This window comes from Vanellus vanellus (assembly GCF_965231255.1).
Source record: "Vanellus vanellus genome assembly, chromosome: 22".
NCBI classification, from domain to species: Eukaryota; Metazoa; Chordata; class Aves; order Charadriiformes; family Charadriidae; genus Vanellus; species Vanellus vanellus.
In genome coordinates this window covers 7586583-7609808 of record NC_138927.1, presented here as the reverse complement: position 1 = coordinate 7609808, position 23226 = coordinate 7586583, and the positions used below count along the sequence as shown (strand labels likewise).

The following is a 23226-nucleotide window of genomic DNA, read 5'->3' as shown; positions in this document are numbered from 1 at the left end:
CTGGCTCCATCCTTACCGGTGCCGGGAGCTCTGGGGAGAGGAGGCAGGACTGGGTCTGGACCGGCGCAGCGAGCACCGCGCGGCACGGCTGAGCGAGAGCAGGGCAGGAAGCGCTTCCCGCAGGGGAACTCCGGCTGTGGCACCAGGGATCTGCCCCAGGCACGGGGGTCCCTGTCCCCATCCTTCCCACCTCCCCCGGCCCAGGACTCACCCGGGTGCTCCCCCTCCTCACCCGCGTCGTCCTTCGCTGTGTTACCAGCTGCCGCGGAGCAAAGGGGCTCATCGGGCGCGGGGGGGAAAGACCCTCGTTACAGCCCTTCTCCCAGGGACCCCTCGGCTGGGCAGGATAGCCACCCCCCTGCCCTGCTAGGACATGGTCTCCAGGGGCCATCCCTGGCTCCCCACATCCCCGCACCCTCCCAGGCTCAGGGCCATGTGTGGGGGATGGGGGTGCTGGCGAGGAGGTGCCCACAGGTGTATCCTTTGGGAGACAGAATCCCACGGTGCGTCTGGGCCCGTGGTTCCCACCAGCAGCGTCTCCCATGCCTGCCACGGCCATCAGCGATGCTCAGCAGCACCCAACCAGCCCCATGGCGGCTCTACTCCATGCACCATGTGCCCGGGGAGCTGTCTGCTGGTCATGGCAGCCCAACGTGCTGCCCTGCACCCAACCCTGCACCCGGCCCAGCACCCGGCCCCGCTGCGGTTGGCGCTTCCTCTGCATGCAGCAGAGCAGGCGGCTGCAAACCTCCCCCAGAGCGCCGGTACCACGGCACGGGCAGGATGCCGTCCCGCCACCGCCTACGGCGCAGCAGCATCCCTCTGCCACCGCACCCCGGGTTCTCACCAGGATGGTCCCCCCCCATCAGAGTGGGGTACGGGGCATCAGGCCACAGGCATGTGCCCACAGACCATCTTGTCCTCATGGTGGGCAACCCTGTCCCTGTGGTGGGCCATGCTGTCCCCGTGGCAGGCCACCCCATCCCCATGGTGGGCCAGAAACCCTGGTGCCGCCTGGTCCCTGCCGCCACCAGCACGGCCTTCGCCACAGTGACCTCACAGGCACCAAAAATGCCTGTGGGTTTTATCCACCCGCAGAGATGGCCACAGCCACGAGGGCCGCGGGGACGAGGGCACCCAGCCCCGATGGTGCGGGGAGCTGCTCCGCGGGCCCCGGGGCTCCATCGCTCCCAGCAGTGCGGGACTGGTGGTGCCCAGAGCTGCTCAGTGTCCCGCGGGCCCCTGCGCCTCCTCGGCAGCTCCCCCGGCTCCCGGAGCACCAGCACAGCCCGGGAGCACCACCGCCCCGCACAGGTGCTGCCACCAGGATGGTCCCAGGGCACAGGACCCCCCCCAAGCCACGGCCGCTCCATCCTACCTGCCGGCGTGGGGCTGCCCACGAGGCCGTGGGGCGTGATGCCGCACCAGGCTCCCACTGCTGCCACGGCCCCGCACCGCACACGTGACGCCAGAGGAAATGGGCTCCGCGCTGGGAAGGAAGTCGAAGCGGAGAGCAGCTCGGTGCGGGTTAATGCTGCATCCCTGCGCCCCACAGGGCTCCTCCGGAACCCCGACATGGCCGTGCCCCCGGCTGCCCCGACCCACCTCGGGGTGGCCCCGTCCCTGCACCTCCACACTCTGCTGAGGACCCGGACACCATCTCCCCACTGCAGCATGTGTCCCCCCCAGGCCATGACCAGTTGGGTTGCGATGGCTTCACCCAGCTTATGCTGGACTTTGGGAGATGCATATCAATAAAATATAGTGGTGTTCTCTCTTACGAGTGAAGTGCATCACTCCATCTGTGACAAATTGGCGTAGTTGGCAGGATGGGAAGTAGCATCACCAATTATTTACAGAGGTATGGAGTGAATCTGAGTCCCAGATTCTCAGAATAACAGGCTCGTGGCAGTTGGCATAATTGGGAAGTCGTTGAAGACAACTTAAAAGTAATTAGGGGCCACCCAAAGGATGGAAAAGGGAAAGGAGTTAGCTGAAAACGCTAGGAACTGGTTTAGAAGCTGTGTATCAAGAAAGGGAGACAAACGCTTCCTCCCCTAGGGAGGAATTACAGGACATGAAGTTGAAAAATGAGTGATGTGATGATGGGGCATGTATTTTGATTCCAGTCAGTCCTTGAGGACAATTGGTGAAGTCTAATAGATACGGGAGCACAGATTTCACTACAAAGAGGACAAGATGCCAAGAAGCTGGGCGCACAATTCGGATGGCAGAGAGTTAAGATTACCGGTGTGAATGGAGCAGCGTTGTGTGCCAACTGCCAAAGTCAATTCACAGCTCCTGGGCGAGAAGCGCATGGCGACTGCTCGCTTTGCAATTAAAGATTGTCATGAAAATATTGTAGGTGTCAGTGTTTCTAACAGGCGACCCTGGCGCCTGCCGGGCGTGCGGTCCCTCGGCTCCAGCCCCGGCGGAGATGGGGCGGCTGCAGTGCAGGGGCTCCGCGCAGCCCCGGGTTCAACAACCGCTTACGTCCCACAATACTCGATTTCTGTGGCGGCATGAAATGGAATTTCTGAAGCGGCAGCTGATTTGGAGAAATGTCAAATGCTCTCCAGGGCCCACTCCTCAGATAACTCGCCCGTCGGGCCGGTTCGGGAGCCAGAGGGGATGTGGCGTTGAACCGATGACGATCGGCACCTGAACGCGAACACAGCCCCGCTCACGGCGGCTGTACCGAACATTGCAAACTTCACAGCTACGCCGCAGGCAGCTGCACAGCCATGGGTGGCGGTGCTCCATGTACAAGGTATGTTCTTTACAGCTCCCTTGAAGGAGGAGGAGAAAGAGAAGTTTCCTTTCACTTGGGAGGGAATACAATGCACCTTGAACAGACTCCCACCGGGGTATAAACATTCACCCACAATCGCTCATGCTGCACTTGCTCAACTTTTACTGTCTCACTCCCCCGAGACACGAAACCGCACCGATATATAGATGATATTCGGGTCAGAGGAACTTCCCCTGAGACGGTGTGGGGAGCGGCAGCAGCGGTGTGGCAAGCACTAAATAAAGCAGAAGTTGAGATTCCACCTGGGAAATGTCAGGGACCAAGCAGAGAAGTAAAATTTTGAGGTACCCGGTGGATAGCAGGCAGTGCTGTGATTCCTCCAGATACCTTCAGAAAAAATGGAAGAGCTGCCGGTGCCTCAATCAAGGAGGGAGTTACAAAAATTAATGGGAACTTAAGGATATTGGAGGAAGCCCGTGCCTGGGTTTTCTATCATTTCCTGTCCATTATACTCACTCTTACAGAAAGGCAAATCCTGGGATTGGAAATTAGAACATAACGAGGCGGTGAAAACGCTAATTATGGAATTAAAAACATATCAGTCACTGGGACCAGCACACCCCCACGATGCCATTACAGCTGAATGGGGGTTTGCTGAATACACTACTTACTGTGACCTGCTCCAAACTGGCCCCCATTGGGAACCAACCAATGGCTCTCAGACTGCCTCAACGGGAAAGAATTAACGAAAGGGACCCCCGACTGAGTGCGGATGCACTTGGTGCAGCCCAAAGTAACATTTCTCTGGCTCTTAGCTGTACCCCAGCTCAGCTCTGGACACAATCTGTGGTAGCAGCAATCGTGAGAGAAGGTGAAGAGGGCACCGTACCCACTGCAGCACAAGGAGGGGACTCATGGCTCCGTCACCGCTCCCGTCTCGCTCGGACAGTCAGGGGGGTTCCTCGCTGTGAGGCGAGAGGAGGGGGGACCCTGCACCCCCACGGGGCCAGCAGTAGCCCCAGCCTCCCCTGCCCCACCGACAGCACCCAGAGGCAGCCTGCGGTGCAGCACGGCCGTGCCCGGCTCTGGGTACCACTCGCACGGCACATCCCTACCTGAGCTGCACACACAGGCAGCAGCCAAACACGGCCGACACGGGCACGGCTGCGGCACAGGCTGCGAACCCGGGGAGCGAAGCACTAAGGCCCCAGACAGCAGCTCAAAGCCACCCGGGCCTCGCTATGTGTCTGTCACCTTTGGTGTGGAGGGGGAAGTGAAACCTCAACCACAGAGCGGCCGAAACCCACAAACCACGAGCACACGGGGCTGGTGTGGCCGTGCCGCTGCTGTCCCTCCGCAGATCGCAGCGGCCAGAAGGGTCATTAGTGGCCCCAGGGCTCCCTGGCTGGTCCATGCTGACAGCATGAATATTCCTTCAGTCCAAAGGCACCGACTCGGCAATACTGACCCACGGAGCAGGGAGGGGGCAGCGGAGGCGAACACTGCGCACCCTTTGTTTCAAGTCGGCTCAGGTGCTCAAATATAAGTGGGAAGGGAAACACAAACTGTTAACCCACATCACTGTCTCAACTGCCATTAGCCAACAGCATTAACCAACAGCAGCCAGGAATGCCGCACACTGCCCGGTGGCATCCCCCCGGCATCCCCCATAGGCGCCAGAGAGCAGGGAGCAATCTTCCTTTCAGGTGGCAGCAACAAAAAAGCACTTAGCGCCCCGCACCAGCACCAGCAGTGGCCAGTTTCTCTGCTGCCCGGAGCTGGGATCTTCAGCAAATTCAGTTTTACAGCGTGGATGGAGCTGTTCTTCCTGTTCACGGGTGACACAGGACAGGGGAATGTGGCCTGTGGCTGTCACCCCCCCAACTGCCCCCCCCATGCAATTACTGCTAACACGACAGGGCTAAAAGGTCTATTCACTGCTTAAAAGAAAGCAGTTAGTTGACTTTAGTGACTAACTTGGAGGGCTAATGGTAAAACAAATACCCCCACCTGTCTGGTTCCCGCATCTGCAATAGCATAACTCAAGAGAACCCCACCTTTGCGGTGCCTGCCCCGACCGGCTCCTTGGGGGGAACTGCAGGACTCTGCTCCTGCTCCCCCTCGTGCTGCGGTGGCAGTTTATTTGCCAAGTGACACGTTCCCCACCTGAAGGGCCATATGAAATGGAAAGCAGGAGAGTAACTGCGGGCAATTGCTGCTTTGTAACAGTGGGGGCTAAGCTCCCTCTCTCAGGGCTGCTCTCTGGTCCAACCCCTCTTCCAGGACTATCATCTTTTAAAGCTTCCTTGCCCAGCAACTCCTCTGCCGCTCCGCACTGGGGCTGGCCACCGGCGTTCAGTCCTTTGGCCTCACCAATTAATTCAGAAGACAAGTGTCTGGTGACAGGAGCCCCCAACTCAGAACACAAAACAAAGCAGAGTTACACCTACTACTTATTTTATTGTATTTTATTGGCATAAACAAACTTCAGGGCTTTGCTAAACAGGAACTGTTCAAGTCAAAACAAACCAAACTCTAGTTGGTGTGTGCGGGGAAACAGCACAGCAATCCTGGGGGAGGGAAGGCAGAGATGGACAGGAGAGGGAGAGCGGTGTCTTGACAGCACGTGCACACTCAGCGTCGGTGCGTGGACATGCCTCTCCTGCTAAGGCGGCTCACGGACTTAGCAGAGAACTATTTGCAAACTTTTTGAGAATATTTTTAAGATAAAAAGAAATACATCATAATGGCCGTCCTCAACCAACACAGGAGGGATTTGCCTTTTGTTTTTATAAAAAGATTAATAAAAAATATTGAAAAATTCTCGTCTCCTTTTATATTTTTAACCTAGTAGAATTCTGAGGTTTCTTAGAAAACTATGTTACCTTGGAAAGAGCACTCAAGTTCACAACCAGCTGCAAAGAGGATACACAAAATGCCTACAAGCAGTTTGGGACTCCAGCACACACCAGGCCTAACACTGTACACAAACAGTGGTGAAAAGTAGGGTGTAATTTTTTTTTTTTTTAAACCATGCTAATTTTGTTAACTTTCAACATAAAAGGAAAACAATTGTTTTTAAAAGGCCCTAAACTCAACTGTTACATAAAAAAAAAGTTAAAAAACAAAATCATAGCAGTTTGGTCCCAACAAGTTAACATTTAGATGTTTATTCACATGCTTGATCTCTTTCTTATTTATAAGAACCAAAAACAGTTTCCAAAATCATCATTTAATTGATGTTACTACATACGTAAAGGCCTAAAATAAGTAGAGTATGAATTTAAAAAATTGAATACACAATAGGGGAGAAAAATTTGAATTGGCGAGTTAATCCCGACCTTTACTATTTCAAATTATAAAAGAGAAACAAAAATGTCAAGACTACTGGGTTAAGATGGGCACAAACCAAAATCCACATTGTCTTCAAAGCCTGTTACCAAAAAAAAAAAAAAAAATAACCGACCATTCAATAAGGTCACAGACGAGAGAAAATCTAGGATTCCACCCAGTACTTGACCTTATTCAGTCCAGAAGGTAAGTCTTTGGGAAGATATACTCCACGAGTGGATCCAAGAGTAAATGGTTTATCCGTTCTAGTTCACACTTAGGGAGGCTGAAATCTGGAATTGCAGGTAACTTCGGGATTGTTTCAGAGCTCCTCGCTGGGGAGCTCAGCACTTCAGCATCGCCCTGACAGCCTCCAACACCAGCGCTGCGCTGAACCCTTCCCTCCTGCCAGGGCTCTCGGAAACACGCAGACGCTGCGGCTATTCAGCCGTCGTCTGTAAGGTGTCCTTTTCCTCTCTGTTTTCTGTTCCGCTCTCATCATCTTCGATTTCTCCTTCTTCGCCACTGAATTTGTCATGAGCCCACTTGGGGCTGGTGCTTGACTTTCGGAACATGAAGCGACCTCTTCCTCGGGGGAAAGCACCCCGACCGCGGCCTCTGTTCACCCACTTGTCTGCACCTTCACCCTCCCGGTCATCGTGCTGCACAGGAGGAAGCCAACGACAGAAGTTGAAACAGAGTGACTACTCGCAGTGTAAGAGCAGGAAAACTCTGCCTTGTGATATGCAACCCTGCAGCCAGATTGCCACATTTATGCCACAGCGAATACTGCCATCTAAAGACATGGACCATGTCACCGGGCTTAAACTGATCCATTTCTGTACTTCAAGTGCAGTGTAGAGACTGGACACCCAAAAAACCTACAATTCTACCTTCAACAAAATCAGAGAAAAATACAGTAATAAAATCCAGGCTTTCTTGTTTGAAGTACAAGACTGAAATACTGCATTATTTAATGAAAAGATTAGGGGTCTCAAGTACCCCAAATCACAAAGAGAAAAAAGGAGTTAGCGACTGTTTAAAACTGCCCATTTTTCAAAGAACACAGTCAGACAGGATTCTCCTAGATTGATGTCTGTTAGTATGCCAGACTGCTATCACCAGAAACAGAAAGGAGCAGTACTAACCCTTCGAGGGAGCTGGACGCTTTATGGGGATAGAGGAAAGAAGAAATGTAGGCCATCTGCACCATAGTAACAGATTTAAGCTGCGTTTTCCACAATACTGTGAAACGTGCTCTTTAACTGGCCTTTAGAAGTTCACTTAATGACATGCCACTCAACAATGAACAGAAACAAGTCCTCTTTAGCCATGAGGCAGAAGCTTCTTGTGAAGAAGTATCACATGAAGCCTTAACCTGGTGGATTAGATTCAGGTAAAAGCGCCAGCTGTCATTAAACTAAAGCATTTAAGACCAGATAAACCTGAAGCGGATATTCACGTTTCAGTACTTCAGACACATACCAAGTAGTACTTCTTGCTCTTAGGTGTGTATTCGGGATCCCACTCCTCTTCTCTGGTTCGCTTCTGGAAGTCGTTGTTGCCACCGCTGTTGCTGTTATTGTTGCCTGAAAAGTTGCCTCTGCCCCATCCTCTCCCTCTTGCTCTGAACTGCTGCAACAGCAAAACGTGGAAGAAAAATAAAGTGGTTGTGGTGGCAGTGCCCTCCCACCCAGACAGCTTCCAGGGCTACCGAGAGATACATCATCACTTCTCCAACTGTCCAAGAACACCTTTAACCTATCACAAAAATAAGAGTACATTTTAGGGTTTTCTAGCTCATCTGATCATACAGTGCATCACAGTTTCTATAAAGCTGTAGAGGCGTTTCCAGAGCACCCAAGAGAAAGCATCTGACCAATACGATATGCACAAGACATCTATGTAGCTAAGGCATAAGAATTACAAACAGTAAGTGTGGTCACGACCAGATGAATCACTTTGGGAGCCTAACCCAAACTGAGCGATGCACTTCATGCTGCCCATCAGGGTTGCTCAGCAATTGCTAATACACAAAAGCTTCCAGGCTTGATTCTGCTCCACACATCTTGAGTTTAACCGCCCAGACTATTTTCTCATCACCCTGGTCTGTGCTCCAGACCTGGAACGATCATATTCTGAACCAGATAATGTCTTTGAGGTTCTTCCTTGATGATATGCTTTTACTGTGAAAGAGCAAAAGAGCAATACACAATGCCCACTTTTTGACCGCTTTGGGAATTGATACTTGGGGCAGGGCAGGTGGAGAACACTTACAAAGGTCCCTCTAGCTCTTCCTCTCTCATTTGGACCAGTGAATTCTTTAGTCCCAAGTCGGGACTTGTCAAAGCCTGTGGTGCTTTCCTCCCTCTCCTCAGTCTCCTCAGGATACTCCTCTGCTTTGACTGAATGAGAGGACCGCGAAGATGACGAACTGGATCTGGATCTCTCACGCACCCTTCGGTGTTTCCTGTTCCAGTGACAGGAAACAGAGGTGAGAGGGACACCAACATGGTTAATAACACAGTTGTAACTTGTTTACTACAGAATCGTTTCTTTATCACTCCCCTATCAATGCAATGCTCTCCTTTTCCTACTAGGAAACGGAAAAGCCATAGTTAGAGCTCAGGATTGGGGGTACAACACACAGATCTAACACAGGTCCCACATCTTTGCCAGAAAGAACTTGTTGCTTCTTTCTATGAGATAAGCATGCATCTACAGAGTTTTATTCAAATAGTAAATTAATCTAATAGAAAAGGATTTTAAATTGACATTAAAGCAAAGTCATTTAAACATGGGTCTTCTCTAGAACACAACAGGAACAAGAAGGAAAAGTGACTCACCCATTCTGACACATGGAGCCTTCTCATTTACCTTTAACAATTATTTATTGTTTCAGATAAATATAATGATATCAAGAAGACACGCAGAGGAATAATTTATGCCACTGGAGTTTATGTCAAAAGGTGTACAACTGTGTGTACACGACGTTCTCTCCAACCTTAATAGCAGAAACATGAAAGGCAGAAGGAAATGGGTATTAGGTCTCCTACATACTTTTTCTTTGAGCCTTTGTGACTTTTCTCTGTTTTCTCAGTTGATCTTTCCCTTGAGTGACTTGAATCTCTTGAGTCCACCGATTCTCTGGATTTATCGCGTTTAAGATCTCTTTCCTTATGTTTTTTACGGCGTTCAATATCAAGGCGCAGGTCAACAGGGTCGTCCTTATATTTCCCTTCAGCCTACAAATGCAGGGAAGGGGGGAGAGTTTATCACAAAGGTTTAGGGTGCACTAGTTCAGCACCATTACTTTGCTATTGACTGCACAGACTTCTGGAGAACAGGATTTTATCTGAATACTAATCAATAATCCATTTACAGATGTAAAATAATCCACTATTAAAATATGGTTTTATTTGTCAGAATTAAATTTTCCTACTGCTTTTTTACTTTTATTCTCCTCTTTTAAACAGCATTAGAATAAATAGCCTGGTAATAGGGGAGGGAGTAACACAGAAGCTGACACTTATTGTACACCACAGCCAGTGAGAGATGAGAACTTGGAAATCCAATCCAACTGCTTATGTATCAGAACTACAGCATGTCAAAAATGTCTAACAGCCCGTGGACGTTTGTTACTGAACAGCAGCATGCTCGCTATCCTGCTGACAGACATCATCTAGCAGGGTGGAAGGAATTTTAATCACCAGGTCTGGAAACAGTACTTAAGGAGAAGCAAAAGTTGTTTGTTGCTTGGAGATACCCAAGACAGTGGTCACTGATCAAAGCAGTAAGAGATGGAGGCCACTGAAATGCAGCAACCAAGCACACGTGGGAGAATGCCAACATCCCACTGATGCGGAGCCTTTAATACGGCTGCCAAGAAGAGTTACTCCGTGGCAGACAGCACCTCTAGCTCTCCTTCCTCCTCTCAACTGGAAGGCACCATGTGAAAGATGCCAAGGAGTCACCGCAGACGGAAGTACGCGTTTCTCCACACAATCCTAGCAAGTCTACTAATGCAAACTGACTCTGGTGTTTCACAAAGCAAACCCCAACCAGCTGTACGAAAAACACTCAGCAACTAGCTTTTATTTTTTCTTACATTGTTAATTTAAAAAAAATCTGGTACTGCTTGCTTTGAGTTCTATTTAAATTTCTACTTAAATAATGGATTAAGATAATTTCTTTGGAAAATGAGAAGTTGTGTTACCTGCACATACTTTAAGACCAGTGGTATCTGGATAAGATTCTGCTGACTGCACATACAGGAGCAGCAAATTGACAGTGGCTGTGGTTCTGACAAACATGTAACTGCGTAGCAGTACGTCTGCGGGAAGGCTCTACACCATGCTGCTAGCAACAACATACAGCCTCCACGGCTGTGCTCAGCAATTCCTACTTTATTTACACAATACTAATCTTGGGACTGATATGCAACATACATCATATTAATTGTCTTGAATTAAATAAATACAAAAGGATTAGTAATTCTCTAGCTATTAAATTTTTTACTTACATGAGTTTCTAAACACTTTTTTGTTTAAATAAATATGTCAAATAACGCAGGAGTAAGAGCAGGCGTTTTGTTTTGGTATTTTGCTCTTCTACTTTCCCCAGGCAAAGAGCTTTAATTTCTACTCTGAGAATAAAACTGCTCCCAACACGATGGATGACAGATAAGTGACAAAATCAGCAGCAGCTCCCTTATGTGGTACAGCAAACACCTATTTGGGTTTGTGAGGGCACGTCTGTTTCACGGAAGGCTGGCGAGCTGTTTGGAAACCACGTTTATAACACACTCTGCCAAGCTGATGCTCAGAGTTCAGGCCCATCATATCCATCTCACCATCGTCCATGTCAAGCCACAAGTGTGTTTGGAAAAAATCGAAAACAAATATGAAACAAGTAAGGTTTCAGCAGGACTGTTTAAAATCTCTTCAACGTTCAACGTAAATATGTATGAAGGTGAATAAACAAAGGTTAAAATTCCAAACATTTTAAGTTAAGCCATTTTTACGATTGTTTACAGCGACTGCAATGGCTTAACATTCATCTACTCAGAAAGGCTAATACACTAAATTCCAAATGGTCTGGATCTACTAAAACAAGTGCTGAATGTTAAAGTAACAGCAATCTACAGAAATGGTACAGTAAGTTGTTAGAACAAAATTTATAATCTGCTTAATAGTGTATTTGGTTTAGATAAGTATTTAGTTTTACTTTCCTCTTTTTGACATGCATGTCTTTTTGAAAACATGGTTGGAAATATCGCATGTATACAATTGATTTAATAATACTTACAAGCAGAAAAATATCACAAAAAGTCTCTTCTCTCATCATGGGCACTTGTTCCAAAAATCCTCTCTTTTTTCTCAAGCTCACCTCAATTGACTTTGGGGTCATTTACCATAGTCTAACCACTTCACAAAGGTTGTTGATACATTTTTAATAAAAATTAACCCTTTGTAGTTCATTTTTAGAATTATGCCCATCCTTAAAAGAAAAACACAAACTTAAGTAGAGAGTAATTTAAACAAAAACATCACTGTTAAGTTCATGCCCAATGCACTCATTTTGTTGAATTAAACTAATCAGAGTAACAGTTCACCTTGAAGCCAGGATCTCTGGAACTTTTCGTTTCCTCTTGAGAGAATCCATGTTTTCTAAAAGTACTGGGAGATATATCTATCCTCCTAAAAGTAAAGAAAGTACACAGATATAACCTTGCTTATAAGAAGAATCTGAAGTTTTTAGATCAAATGTCATTTGAAGCAGACCTATATTTACAAAGGTACTTAAAACTCTCCATATTATTCTGGGTTTTTTTGCTGAAGCTAGGTATATACTTGAATTACTCTGGAATGATTCCAGAGTTTAAGAGAAGAAAACCTGAAATACCCCTGAAACATTAAGACAGCGTCTAATGGCACCAACCTGTGGATTTCAGGGCTCTTTTTGTTTTTAGCTGCATCTTGCTCCATTCCTTTCTTTAGATATTTGGTAAAGCGTTCATTCAGTGTCATTCCTGAAGACCCAAAGTGATGCTCTGTTGGGGTTTGAGTAAACAATGCCAAAATATTAATACCATTTTTGTAAAAAGACAAAGCACACCAGTCCTACAGCTTCATCAAATTCAGATGCAGGACATGTGAAGCACACTGGTGACGAGCTCTAACTAATGCTGCTGACAAATTTCAATTTCAATCTTGAAATTAACAATTTGTTCAAGCAAGTCACAAATTCACTAGAATACACAAACTCTAAGCCACAGCCTCTCTGAACATTGCTCAGGTGAAAACAAGAATGCCTTTTCTGCCTTTCCAGAAGAAAAGTTATGTAAATAAGTAAAGACGACTCATGATCAGGCTGCTATTCTCATCTATGGCACATCTGTTGGAAAACAACTCTTCCAGCGTTAACTAGAGTGCATGAAACCCACTTATTTGGGCAAGGGAGGAGTGAACCTTCATCTGAGGATACACGGACTTCTGACCCACCTCTTACATGATGGACTATAGTCACTATATGTTGAGCAAACAGTTCAGAAGGACTTCGCTGAGACTGAGCAGACTGAATATGATGGAAAATTGAACGAAATTCTTGCTCTTTTTTGTTGCTGTGCACAAGGTCACGACACAGCTTGCGTTCCTGAGCCAATATGCCACTTGGACTAGAAAAAGAAGAGACCACATGAAATAGAAGAACACGGTAAAGGGAAGCAGTTTAAAATGATTGTTTCAGAAGCTGGAAGCTGACTGATTTTTTTTTTTTAATGCAGTATTATGAAGACACCTAAGAACATTCAATAGCATGAGCAGGACACTTATTTAAGCATACCTTAAACACCCTGGTCTAGGTTACTGTAATAACTCCGGTCACTTGTTATTCTGTATTTGGAGGGCTGTGCAGGTATTAAACCCTGAAACTCTGTGAAACACAAGCCCGTTCTTACAGCACTAGCTGGCTGTGATCTTTTGCTACTGTTCCTAAATTCTAGATTAACCTCTAACATCCCACAGAGCGTATTAATACTTACTGGCTCTACAAATATATTTTCTGGAATAACTTTTTACTGTCTTAAGATTTCTTGAAGCAATGCTGAAGAGGCTCTCAGAGCTTCCTGGAGTTTCAGTAATGCTATGTTGAGAATAAGAGTAGTTAAACACACTCCAGAGAATCAGATGTCATTTAAGCAGCACTGTACCTGTACCGTCCCACTAAGCTTCTATCAGCAAGAAGACATTGAGTACCTAACTCTTTCCAGACCTTGGTGTAGTGTGGAACCTGATGCAGAAGCATTTACATTCTGAACTAATCTTACATCTAGTCATAGAAAAGATTAGGAAAAGTTAAAATGCTATAATTTCACCATCTTCAAACTGGAAACCACTCTAACCTCCCACCACAAAAAAAAAGGTCACACAAGTACTGTAATGCCAGGAAAAATGTAATCCCTATCTCCAAAAAATGCAAATTGTGATGCAATATTATTTCGCCTTCCTCACACTTGGCAAGCATATGAGGATCTCCAGAAGAGAAACAGGCAAAAAATCATTATTTAGACTTCTGAAAAAATAGCAAAGACTTACCGTGCAAGATCTTCATCAAAGGAATCCATTCGTATATTGACCTGGGCCTCACGAGTAATGGAAAAGGAGGATTTGCCAGGAGCTAGCCCCTCTCCTTTGGTGCCTGGTTTCTCCTTTACCTCAGAAGTCTTCCTTGGTGGGGGCGAAGAACTTTTTTCCTGGCTTGATTTGTAAGTGGTCACTCTAAAATTCTTTTCAGGAACAAAGCCCCTGTGACCTGGTTCAGCTCTCTTGGACGCTGGTCTCTCTTCTTTTTTTGATCTTTCAGAATAGCTTTCCTCCTCCATTTCATCAGGTTTCCTTTGTTTCTCTTTTCCAGGTGGCAAGAACACCACACCTTCCCATTTTCCTGACCTATCCTCTTCTTGACTTTTACTTGAAGTTGCTACGACTTTAGACATAAATTTAGGCTCATCATCGAATTCCGAATCTTTTCGGCCCTTTGCCTTGTCTTTCTTTTCCTGCTCATCTGTCTCCTCTTTTCCATAATGACTTTCCTTGTGGAACTCCGGGACCTTTAGCTTGTCAAAGTCATCCCGGAACTTGTAGCGCTTGGGTGACTGGCTGCCGCGGTATCCCTTCTCAGAGTCAGCTTTGGATGCATAGGAGTCAGATTTTGCCTTTCCATCTGTTGATCCCAACTCAGAGAAATTCCCTTTTTCTTTATTTTTTTCTTTTTCAACATTTGTTACTTTCTGTTCTTTGTCCTTCCCATTCTCAGTCTTCTGCTCTTCCAGATACCTGTTCATAAAACAGACATTACAGTAGTTCTCTTATTAAAAAGCAGAGGTCAATACTTTAGTTGAAAATAGTCAAATTTTAGAGAACACCAAGCTATGCATGTACAGAAAGTTGTCTCTAGGCCCTAAAATAGTTAAAATGTAAAGCAGACTCCTCAGCTGGATTTACACTTTTAGTTCTTGATAGATTCAGCAAATGTAGAAGAACATGGATATGCAGAACTGATGAAACGCGGCTTAAGAACAAATAAAAAACAACTTACCCACAGATTCATTTTGAGGAAAATAGTAATATCTTACCCAATCGCTTTATTTACTTACAAACCTGGTTCAGGAGAACAACACATCAAAACTTTCAAACTGGGCTGTTCTGCTTTAAACAACACACTGGAAATAAAAGCCTCAAAAGCTACTTCAAATTTGGGGTGCAAGTTTCATAGGTAAGCTAAATATTTCATGACAGACTGTAAATACAAATAAAAGCAAAAAGGTTAACAGAGGAGAATATTTATTTTGCTGGGAGAAGCAAAAACACTTCTAGTGAGAACAACAATTTATCATAAGCTAGTTTAAAGCATCAGAACTATGTTTTAAAGCATTCATTAAGCAAATCCCTAGCTTTGAGGAAAGAGCAGTAAAGCCCAAGGACATTAGTTCAGTGCTTTGAAAAGCCCAAGAGTTACAGCTTTCTTTTCCCCCCTTTTTTAAATTTCAGACATCCTTGATATAGAATCAGCCCAAAATAACTTTAAAAATCATGAGGAGAATTACAAGTGCTTGTGAATGCTACCTTATCTCTTAAGACAAAGTGTCACCTTCAGGCACGAACCTGCAGTGGACTAACCAAGCAAACAGAAACAAAGGAAGTTGATGCCTTCTGTACAGAAGGATGTCTTCGTTCTAGTGATAATCTTGGTTTCTCACGCTACCCCCATACACAGGCACAAGCACTGCCACTACATCTGCCTTAGGCTGCTGGCAGCAGGAAATGCAGTCAGAATTAAGTTTTGCTAATTTATAGTATCGAATGCAATTCAAGAATGCAATACTAAAAAAAAAGTCTTTAACTGAAAAGCAAATAACTTAGAAATGCAAGTTTCCAGCATGCACTGTTAGGTTGCTAGGAAATCTCACCAGGCACATCTTCACTTCAAGCGTTCACATTCTTTTTTGCAGGGAACCTACACAATCTTTAGAATTATCCAAGTCAGAAAATTAACTCCAACTTCCTACAACACAGGGCCAGGTCTGTATTTTGTTCTACAATTTAGACAGCACCAGGTCCAAACAGCTGGCAGCCTGCTAGCATGGCACACTGCGCACACTGGGGCCTCTTTCCAGCTGGAGCCTGCACACACACCAAGAACCCTCTCAGCGCTCATGGAGGGCACCTACACATGCAAGCTAGCTCGTCAAAAAATACTGCAGCACAGCGAAATGCATCACTTGCCTTTTTGAGAAGGCTCCTCCTCCAGGAGCTGTGCTTTCCTCCTTCTGAGATGTACTGTAAATTGAACCGATTGGTGTTGGACTTTTGCACACAGGGCTCTTCCTTGTTGGGCTCAAACTTGCCGAGCCATGGTCAAATGGACTCTGATGAGCACCTGCCTGAAAGGAGGTGCTGCTGCTTTGTAAAGCAGAGCTCATCTGTGATGGGCTGGACAGTGGAGGGCTCGACTTCTGCAGTGGACTTGGCCGAGGAGAACGACGCCTCACCACAACTGACTGCAGAGGGCTTTTTAATGCAGGACTGCGTTCCCTTGGGCTAAGTTCAGACACGGAAGTTCTTGACGTTGAACTTGTACCATAGGTTGACACATCTTGCCATGGTTTTGATCCCTCCGACGCCTTGACGTCTTGAGCCACTGCTCCTGAAAATGGCTGCTCCTTAGACTCATCACCTTGATTATCTCCTGCAGCCTGAGATGCCCGGGCATCCTTGGAAGATGACTTTTTCTCCTTTCCAGATTTACGCTTGGAAGACTCAACTCGGCTATGATTTGAGGAAGACCGGGAAGAGGAAGACCTCCTTGACCGATCAGAAGATGACTTATCAGAATTTCTAGAATGACTTCTAGACCTTGGTGAAGGAGATCTTCTCTTGGGTGAACGAGAGCGTGACCTCCCTCTACGAGGGCTATACGCTTGGCGATAATTTTGCCAGTTTGACCTGTAATTCCCATATCCTCCTCGGTTATACTGGCCCCATGGATAAAACCCCCTATTTCGGCCACGAAAATAATACGGTCTCCTGTATCCTCTATTATGACCTCTGAAATCCCGGTTCTGATAGACTCTCGGATGGTTCCTTTCTCTGTTATGAGATGGAGAATATGATCTCGAACGGGACCTAGAACTGATAAAAGAAAAAAATTACACAAATGTTTTAAAAATTATGCTTCTGTCACAACTTTTTATTCAAAGGCTTATAGAAAAGAATTTGAAAATTCATTTCTAAGCTTTTAAAAGTAATTTTTCTGGTTACCCCTCATCCAATTGAGGTATTACACTTTGCCCTCAATAAATTGCAATGGAAATAACTTGTATCTGTGATATTGCCAAACAAATATTTGACTTCACAATCACCGCAGAGACCAAGAGGAGTATGCGTTGCTCTTCATTCTTATAGGATGAATGTGGCTGCTACTCAGCTTCAGAAAAAGTGACATATCTCAAGCTTCCAGCCCTTTACAACTCAAGGTCAAGGTTATACATCATCTTAGATCTCCTCCACGAAGTATTTCTTTATGCATGTCACCCTACCATTACTGGAACAGATCCAAAATCTTCCTGTTGTGTCCCTCAGTTATCTCATGTGCTTCTGAAAGTCTGATAATCAAGATGAAAACCCACTTCTCTGCCAGGTGACTTAAATAAATTGCTACATCTCAACATGAGAGGGGCTGTACTGGAGCAAACGGCACACTGCTATATAGTTTTAAGTTTCAAAAGGTGTCCCCCTTGCCACAATTCAGAAGCTGGAGCTCCGTCAAACAGGCAGGAGCAGAGGGATGCGCTCACTCTCCAGCCTGACGCCACGAGATGGCACTGTTCAGTGTCCCTCTGCTGGTCTCCACGCCATGCAAGAACATCCATAAAGGACAGAACTGAACCCGAGACAAACAGATTTAAGTGGCAAAACATTAAGGGCTAATTGTTCCAGTAGACTCTTCCACTAAATTTTTGCAGCTGCAGTTTTGTAACCGTTTAAAAGCCCCACTGTAGCTCAGGGTTAAATGCCAGCTTTACAGTAAGTATTTCACAGCTGTTAGAAAAACACAAACTTCTGCTGGAAGTCTGAGATTTTAGCAACTTGGCATTAGTAAAACAGAGAAAGCGTCCAATGAGTAAGTTTAAATAGAAAAGAGATTTTTCCAAAAGGAATTTTAGTAAATAATGTTCACTGAAACCATTTCCACAGTCTCTTCTTACATTAAGAGAGATCCATCTCTAAAACACTCACTGGTCATACACCAATAGACATGTACTACTACAGACTGGCAATACACAACTTGCTGCTGCCCCCTCTCCGCTCACACCCCAAACCCCTAAATGTAAGGGAATACAAAGCTGTCATTAGAATTCCTACAAGATTAGCATACATGCATGCAGTCAGAGACGAATTTTAGTTCTGTTTTTATTTTTACTGCCTACCAAATACATTACAGTTCAACAGGAAGCTGTTTATTCATACTGTAGTCATTGCTAGCAAACAGTTCAATGATAGTTTTAACATATGCTTCATACTTCACTTCAAACAACGAAAAAAACCTACGCAACTTATCTGAGAGACTTCCTCATTCGAATAACAACGACGAGAAGGAAAAGCAGACGCAGAGAGCAAGAACCAGCTACAGTGAGCCCTAGTTAAAAGCATTAGGAACACATATGCTCCCATTTTCAGACAACCGCTGCATTTGTAATCAATTACCAGCAAGGGACCTGTTGCACACTGCTTCCAAAATCTGCTCTATCATTTTAGAGAGCCTTGCAGCAGGAAAATTTCACTCCAAAAGTCGCAGAGATTATTTACAAGAAATCTTTTTAGAAAAATATAGTAAATATTATGTAAAAGAAACACAAGTAATAATTCTCACAACTCTGCCAGCCCCTGTAGCTAGCCAGTTAACACACACTGCTCCAGTTCTAAAGCACCTACCATTTTACAACAGGTAAAAATTAAAAATGAAGTCAAAAAGAAAGCAAGAAAGCAATATTAGGCAGACTCCAACATGGCAATACAAGACAGAACAAACAGTAAATCTTTTAAGTGAAGAATAAACAAATTTTTGTGCTGTATGCTGAAGTACACAATAATGGATTTTTATACCAAGATACCACAAGACCTACCTCAGAGAATATCCTAACGCCATACAAGATGACTTGTCTGTACTAACCCCATCCATTTTGATTTTTTTTTTTTAAAGGAGTTATTTACAAAGCACAAGTAGATTCAGCAGCAGTGCAGAGGAAACGATCATGTTTGCACAGGATGCCTTTGTTTTCAACTGTCAAAGTTCCTTCATAGCCAGGCAGATATTCCCAAATGACCACGTATCTTCCAGCATTCCAGCTTCGTTCTGCAAAGAACTCTGCTTGACTCAAGTCTCCGCCTCTAATTTAGTTTTGTCATGTCCTTCTCTCTCCAGCTGTACATTTATTAGAGCCTCTGCATTTTAAAAATCTCTTTAATTGTTAACAGTTGTATGTGTTTACAGTCTAATGATTTTTCAGAATATGTGTTATTAATTTAAGATTAGTGAAAAAGCAGCTGAACATCATTACACCAGTCCAACTGGAATGCCTTTGCCAGATACAAAATGCTCAGCCAAAAGAAAAGAAAAACACAGATATCCTGATATCCAGGGAAGAGAGAAGCCTTTAACTGGCCCGATCAGAATCAATTTAGGGAGGTAAGAACAACTGTTATGTACATTAATGACTTCTCAAAATTAACTGCAGTGAAATTAACTTTATCTACTTTATCCATCCAGAACTATCATTTCTGTTAACTGACTCCTGCATGTTTAGGGGAGGGGCAGGGAAGCAACAAAAACTGCCTCCACCTTTCATAGCAGTATCTTAAACTGACATTAAAACTAATTTGAATTAATTTTTAGAAAGAGGGGGAATGCACGCAACATCTGCAGAGGCCCCTCCAGTCTGGGATCAATTACATTAGAAGCTTAAAAAAAGTCAAAGATGTTTAACAAAACAAAGGAGCATGTTTTGCTATGGACCTTCCCAACTGTTCTTCCCCACTCTGGAGAACACACACTTAAACTCTCTCACAGCAGTAAAGCAAATGTCTGATCAAAAGCAAAATCTCAAAATAGTCTCAGTTCAGGATAAAGAGCTATGATTCTTTTGCACTTTATCCTGCTTTAGCAATTTCAAACATCATCATTAACTATGAATACCTTTAATGTAGGAAACTAGATTTCAGAAATTGTGAGTAGGTAGCATTAGGAAAAGCACAATAGGCTATCCCATTACACACAGCAGCAATTAAGAACTGCAGAAGAACATGGGGAAAAAAAACCCAAACACACATGCATTTTGACAGAGGCTTCTATTAATACCTTTGAGGAAAAACAAAGTACAGAGGTCTTCTCTAAGGGCCCGGTCTAAAAAGGCTGTAACAACCTCACTGTGGACTGTATCCCTGACAAAACGAGCTATACAAACAAACCACCTTCTGATTTAACTGTACATTAGAGTATCTGTTAGTATTCATATTAGGGGAAAAAGACCTGCACAGAAAAGTAAAATTATTGTTCACAAAAAAACATGCTACATAGACCAGATTAAGGGCTCAAAAGAAGTTTCCTGACAATGCTGAGAAAGTTACAATTCGAAACAGCACCGGTTGGCAGGAAACAGCCCAAGACACAGGACACTATCTGTCCTAGAATCTAATCAAAGTCTTTCCCTGGAAAAGAATTAAGTGACAAACCATCTGAACAGAACAGAGAGGAAAAACACAGTTACACCCTTTGGCTTCAGAGCTGCACATACTTACCTAAGTCTGCGTTTTCTTGACCGTGAGACAGAACGAGAACGGGAGCGAGATTTGGAGAAGGAACGTGAGCGTGATCTTGATCCAGACCTCGAACGGGAAGAACGGGATCCAGATTTTGATTTGTTAGTTTTAGACATCTTTGCAAGCACCTGTGAGTTGTACCTGAAGGAAACAGGTTAATGAAAGTATTTGAAAAATGAAGTCATGTGGCAGATTTGAGAGAACAGGCAACACCTGGCAGCCTGACAAACTACAGAGTGACATAAAGCTTGATAAGACTGGAAATAAGAATGTTTGAAGTGGCTGCCTAATAACAGATGAATGGTGTTGGGCTCAGAATAGAAAGTTTATTTCAGTCTAAGGAGGAAATCTGCAAAAAGAATAAAAGACTTTCAACCCAGAGTAATTATAAATTTGAGTGCTACAGTTGAAAGCAGCAAGTTAATGCAAAACCCAGGAACAGGCAGAGGCCATGCTGCTAGCTTAAGCAAGAATATCTTTAAAGAGACAAAGCATTTCATTCCAGTCACATCACTATCAACACAGCCAGCTGTCACTGGTTGAAAGAACAACGAAGAAATAGAAAGGTTTACCATCAAAAAATCACACCCCCCCAATCTTTTCTACATTTTCAGAAGGAATCACAAACAAAAATCCCAATCGAAGACACATGAATATTACTCTATTTGCACAGATCTGCCTCACTATGAACGCTCAGGTTAAATCCCGGACATGTGTCCCGCCTGCTTGTGCAGTTTACGCAGTTGCTATGATCAGTTACAAGTGTGTATCATCCAGCAAGGAGTTCTGTTGCAGTCAAAATAATTCAGATGTCCTTCCAAATATTCAGCGTCATTCAAATGCTAAAGACAGAAGAGACTACACTGTAGCATTAAATGACTCAAAATAGATATAATTACAAATTACCTGGACTATCTTCAGCAATGTATCCAGGTAGAGTGTCCCTTAAAAGATGTTTCAGGGAATAAAGTCTGACCACATAACTGTTTCGGTTACACCCTGCCTGATGCGTTCTCTTGTAAGCATCAGCTTTGTATCAACAAGCAAGATTTTCTAAAGAATTTTCATCACCTCTTACCTCCAGGGAAAGAAAAATATCCAGGATTATTAAGAGGGGGGAATGTCATATTGTTTACATTTGAAGGGTAGTACAAATGTTGACAAAATTCAAGACGCTGTTATTCTTTCAGCTGGTCAGGTTTTCCTGTCGATATCCAACAGAGTCAAATGCATACCACAGTTTTGCAGCTTCCCACAGCCACCTTCACAGACTTTCCTCGTCAGGCTACCAACAACACCCTTTTGTGACCCCCCTTCCACAAAGGGCTGCGGAAGCAAACTCAGCATACCACAGACGGGTCAGAGGAGCTCGAGTGCCTTTTCTGTCCTTTACAGTCCTCCTCAACTGTAGTAACAGTTGACCTATTTAATCACTGTATCCAGCCATAAACAAAATTCCTTACAATTTAAAATTTGATGATGCTGCAAAATATGCTCCAGCTTTTGAGTCCTGTTGGTTCCAGTAGAGCTCTTCAGCTTAAATGGAAAATGCTTTGGCCCCTGACTTGGCGAGGAGGAAGGAGACTCCACTCTTGGTCCTCAGATTAAATTCCCGGTCTCCTTTATTTCCATTCCTAGAAACTGAAGGTTTCAGTAGTGGGCTGGAAAAGGGACTAAGTGCTAGTTTGAGTTAAGCATTTGGAGTGTTGAGTATTCCGCATTAGCAGGTGGCATCAAGATTTGGACTCTGCAATTCCACAGGTAGCTGACGAAACTGAGTAAAAAACCTTCTCTCTTTAAACAACACTTGAATTTCATTCACAACATCAGAAGCAATTTGTTTAGCATTTAACAGAATTCTTTAGGAATTTCTACAAGAAATTACATTTTGTCCCCTCAGAGTTAGTAAAATATTTTCTCTCTCAGCCATTACTTACAGAAGCTCAAAATACACAAGAGCCATAGTAAAAATCTAATCAATGTTTTTAACTTATATAGCAGTCCACAACTGCCTGTGGCTTTGAGACTCCTTAACAATCTGCTCTATTTAAGTAAGCATAAGTCCTTGGCCTCCGCTGCCCTAGGAGAGAATAAAACAAACACTGGGCAAGTACATGACATGATGGAGCCCCCAAGAAAACTGAGCATCAATAACTGTTGTGATGGTCCAGAGATGACATGCTGCAAGTTAATTATTTATTTCAATGGCTAAAAAGCATCTCAAACCATGAAATGAACAAGGAGGCATTTTGACAACAAATCGCCAAAACCTGAGCATCTGTGAAACACACGCTCTGCAGTGTTCATTGCCTACGTTCTAGAAGAGAGGAAAAAACTACAATTGCTCTGGGAATTAGAAAAAGGATTGTAAAGACAAAATTTGCATCAACTGATTACTGCATAAAAATTATCAATAAACTCTTCCACAAAAGCGACTAATGAATTAGAGCCAGAAAAAGAATTATATTAGTAAAAGTTTACCCTTTTTTTCACCTACCAATTAAAAATAAAGACATTTAGGTATATAAACACAACTGATCAAGTACTTCTGCTGCTGTATCCATTTTAAGCAAATTCCAATGGACTGACTTGCAATGTCTTCACTTTCAGCCACACTCCAAAGCCAAATTACATATATGGTTACCAAACACTCCAGCTACTGCCAGGGCACTTTCAGGAACAGCACAACACCCGTCACAGGAGCAACTGCTGAGAAAGTGGGTCATTCATCATGGGAGCTCGTACTTTCCAGAAATTGGAAGTTGG

At 44.5% G+C, this 23226-nt stretch overlaps 1 protein-coding gene across 3 annotated transcripts in view; it reads right to left on the bottom strand.

Moving 5' to 3' along the window:
* Positions 1-5192: 5192 nt before the first annotated feature.
* THRAP3 (thyroid hormone receptor associated protein 3) overlaps positions 5193-23226 on the bottom strand; it is a 33181-nt gene continuing 15147 nt past the window's right edge. For 2 of the 3 annotated variants that reach the window (XM_082493988.1, XM_082493989.1), the window contains exons 4-13: positions 20440-20601; positions 15868-16773; positions 13678-14418; positions 12586-12758; positions 12023-12134; positions 11697-11781; positions 9143-9327; positions 8360-8552; positions 7568-7717; positions 5193-6744 (exon numbers count right to left, since the gene is read on the bottom strand). In XM_082493988.1, coding sequence (XP_082350114.1) covers positions 6523-6744; positions 7568-7717; positions 8360-8552; positions 9143-9327; positions 11697-11781; positions 12023-12134; positions 12586-12758; positions 13678-14418; positions 15868-16773; positions 20440-20576 — 2904 coding nt within the window. In that variant the 5' untranslated portion in view covers positions 20577-20601 and the 3' untranslated portion in view covers positions 5193-6522. The remainder of the gene's footprint in view (positions 6745-7567; positions 7718-8359; positions 8553-9142; positions 9328-11696; positions 11782-12022; positions 12135-12585; positions 12759-13677; positions 14419-15867; positions 16774-20439; positions 20602-23226) is intronic. The other variant, XM_082493990.1, reaches the window with a different exon arrangement.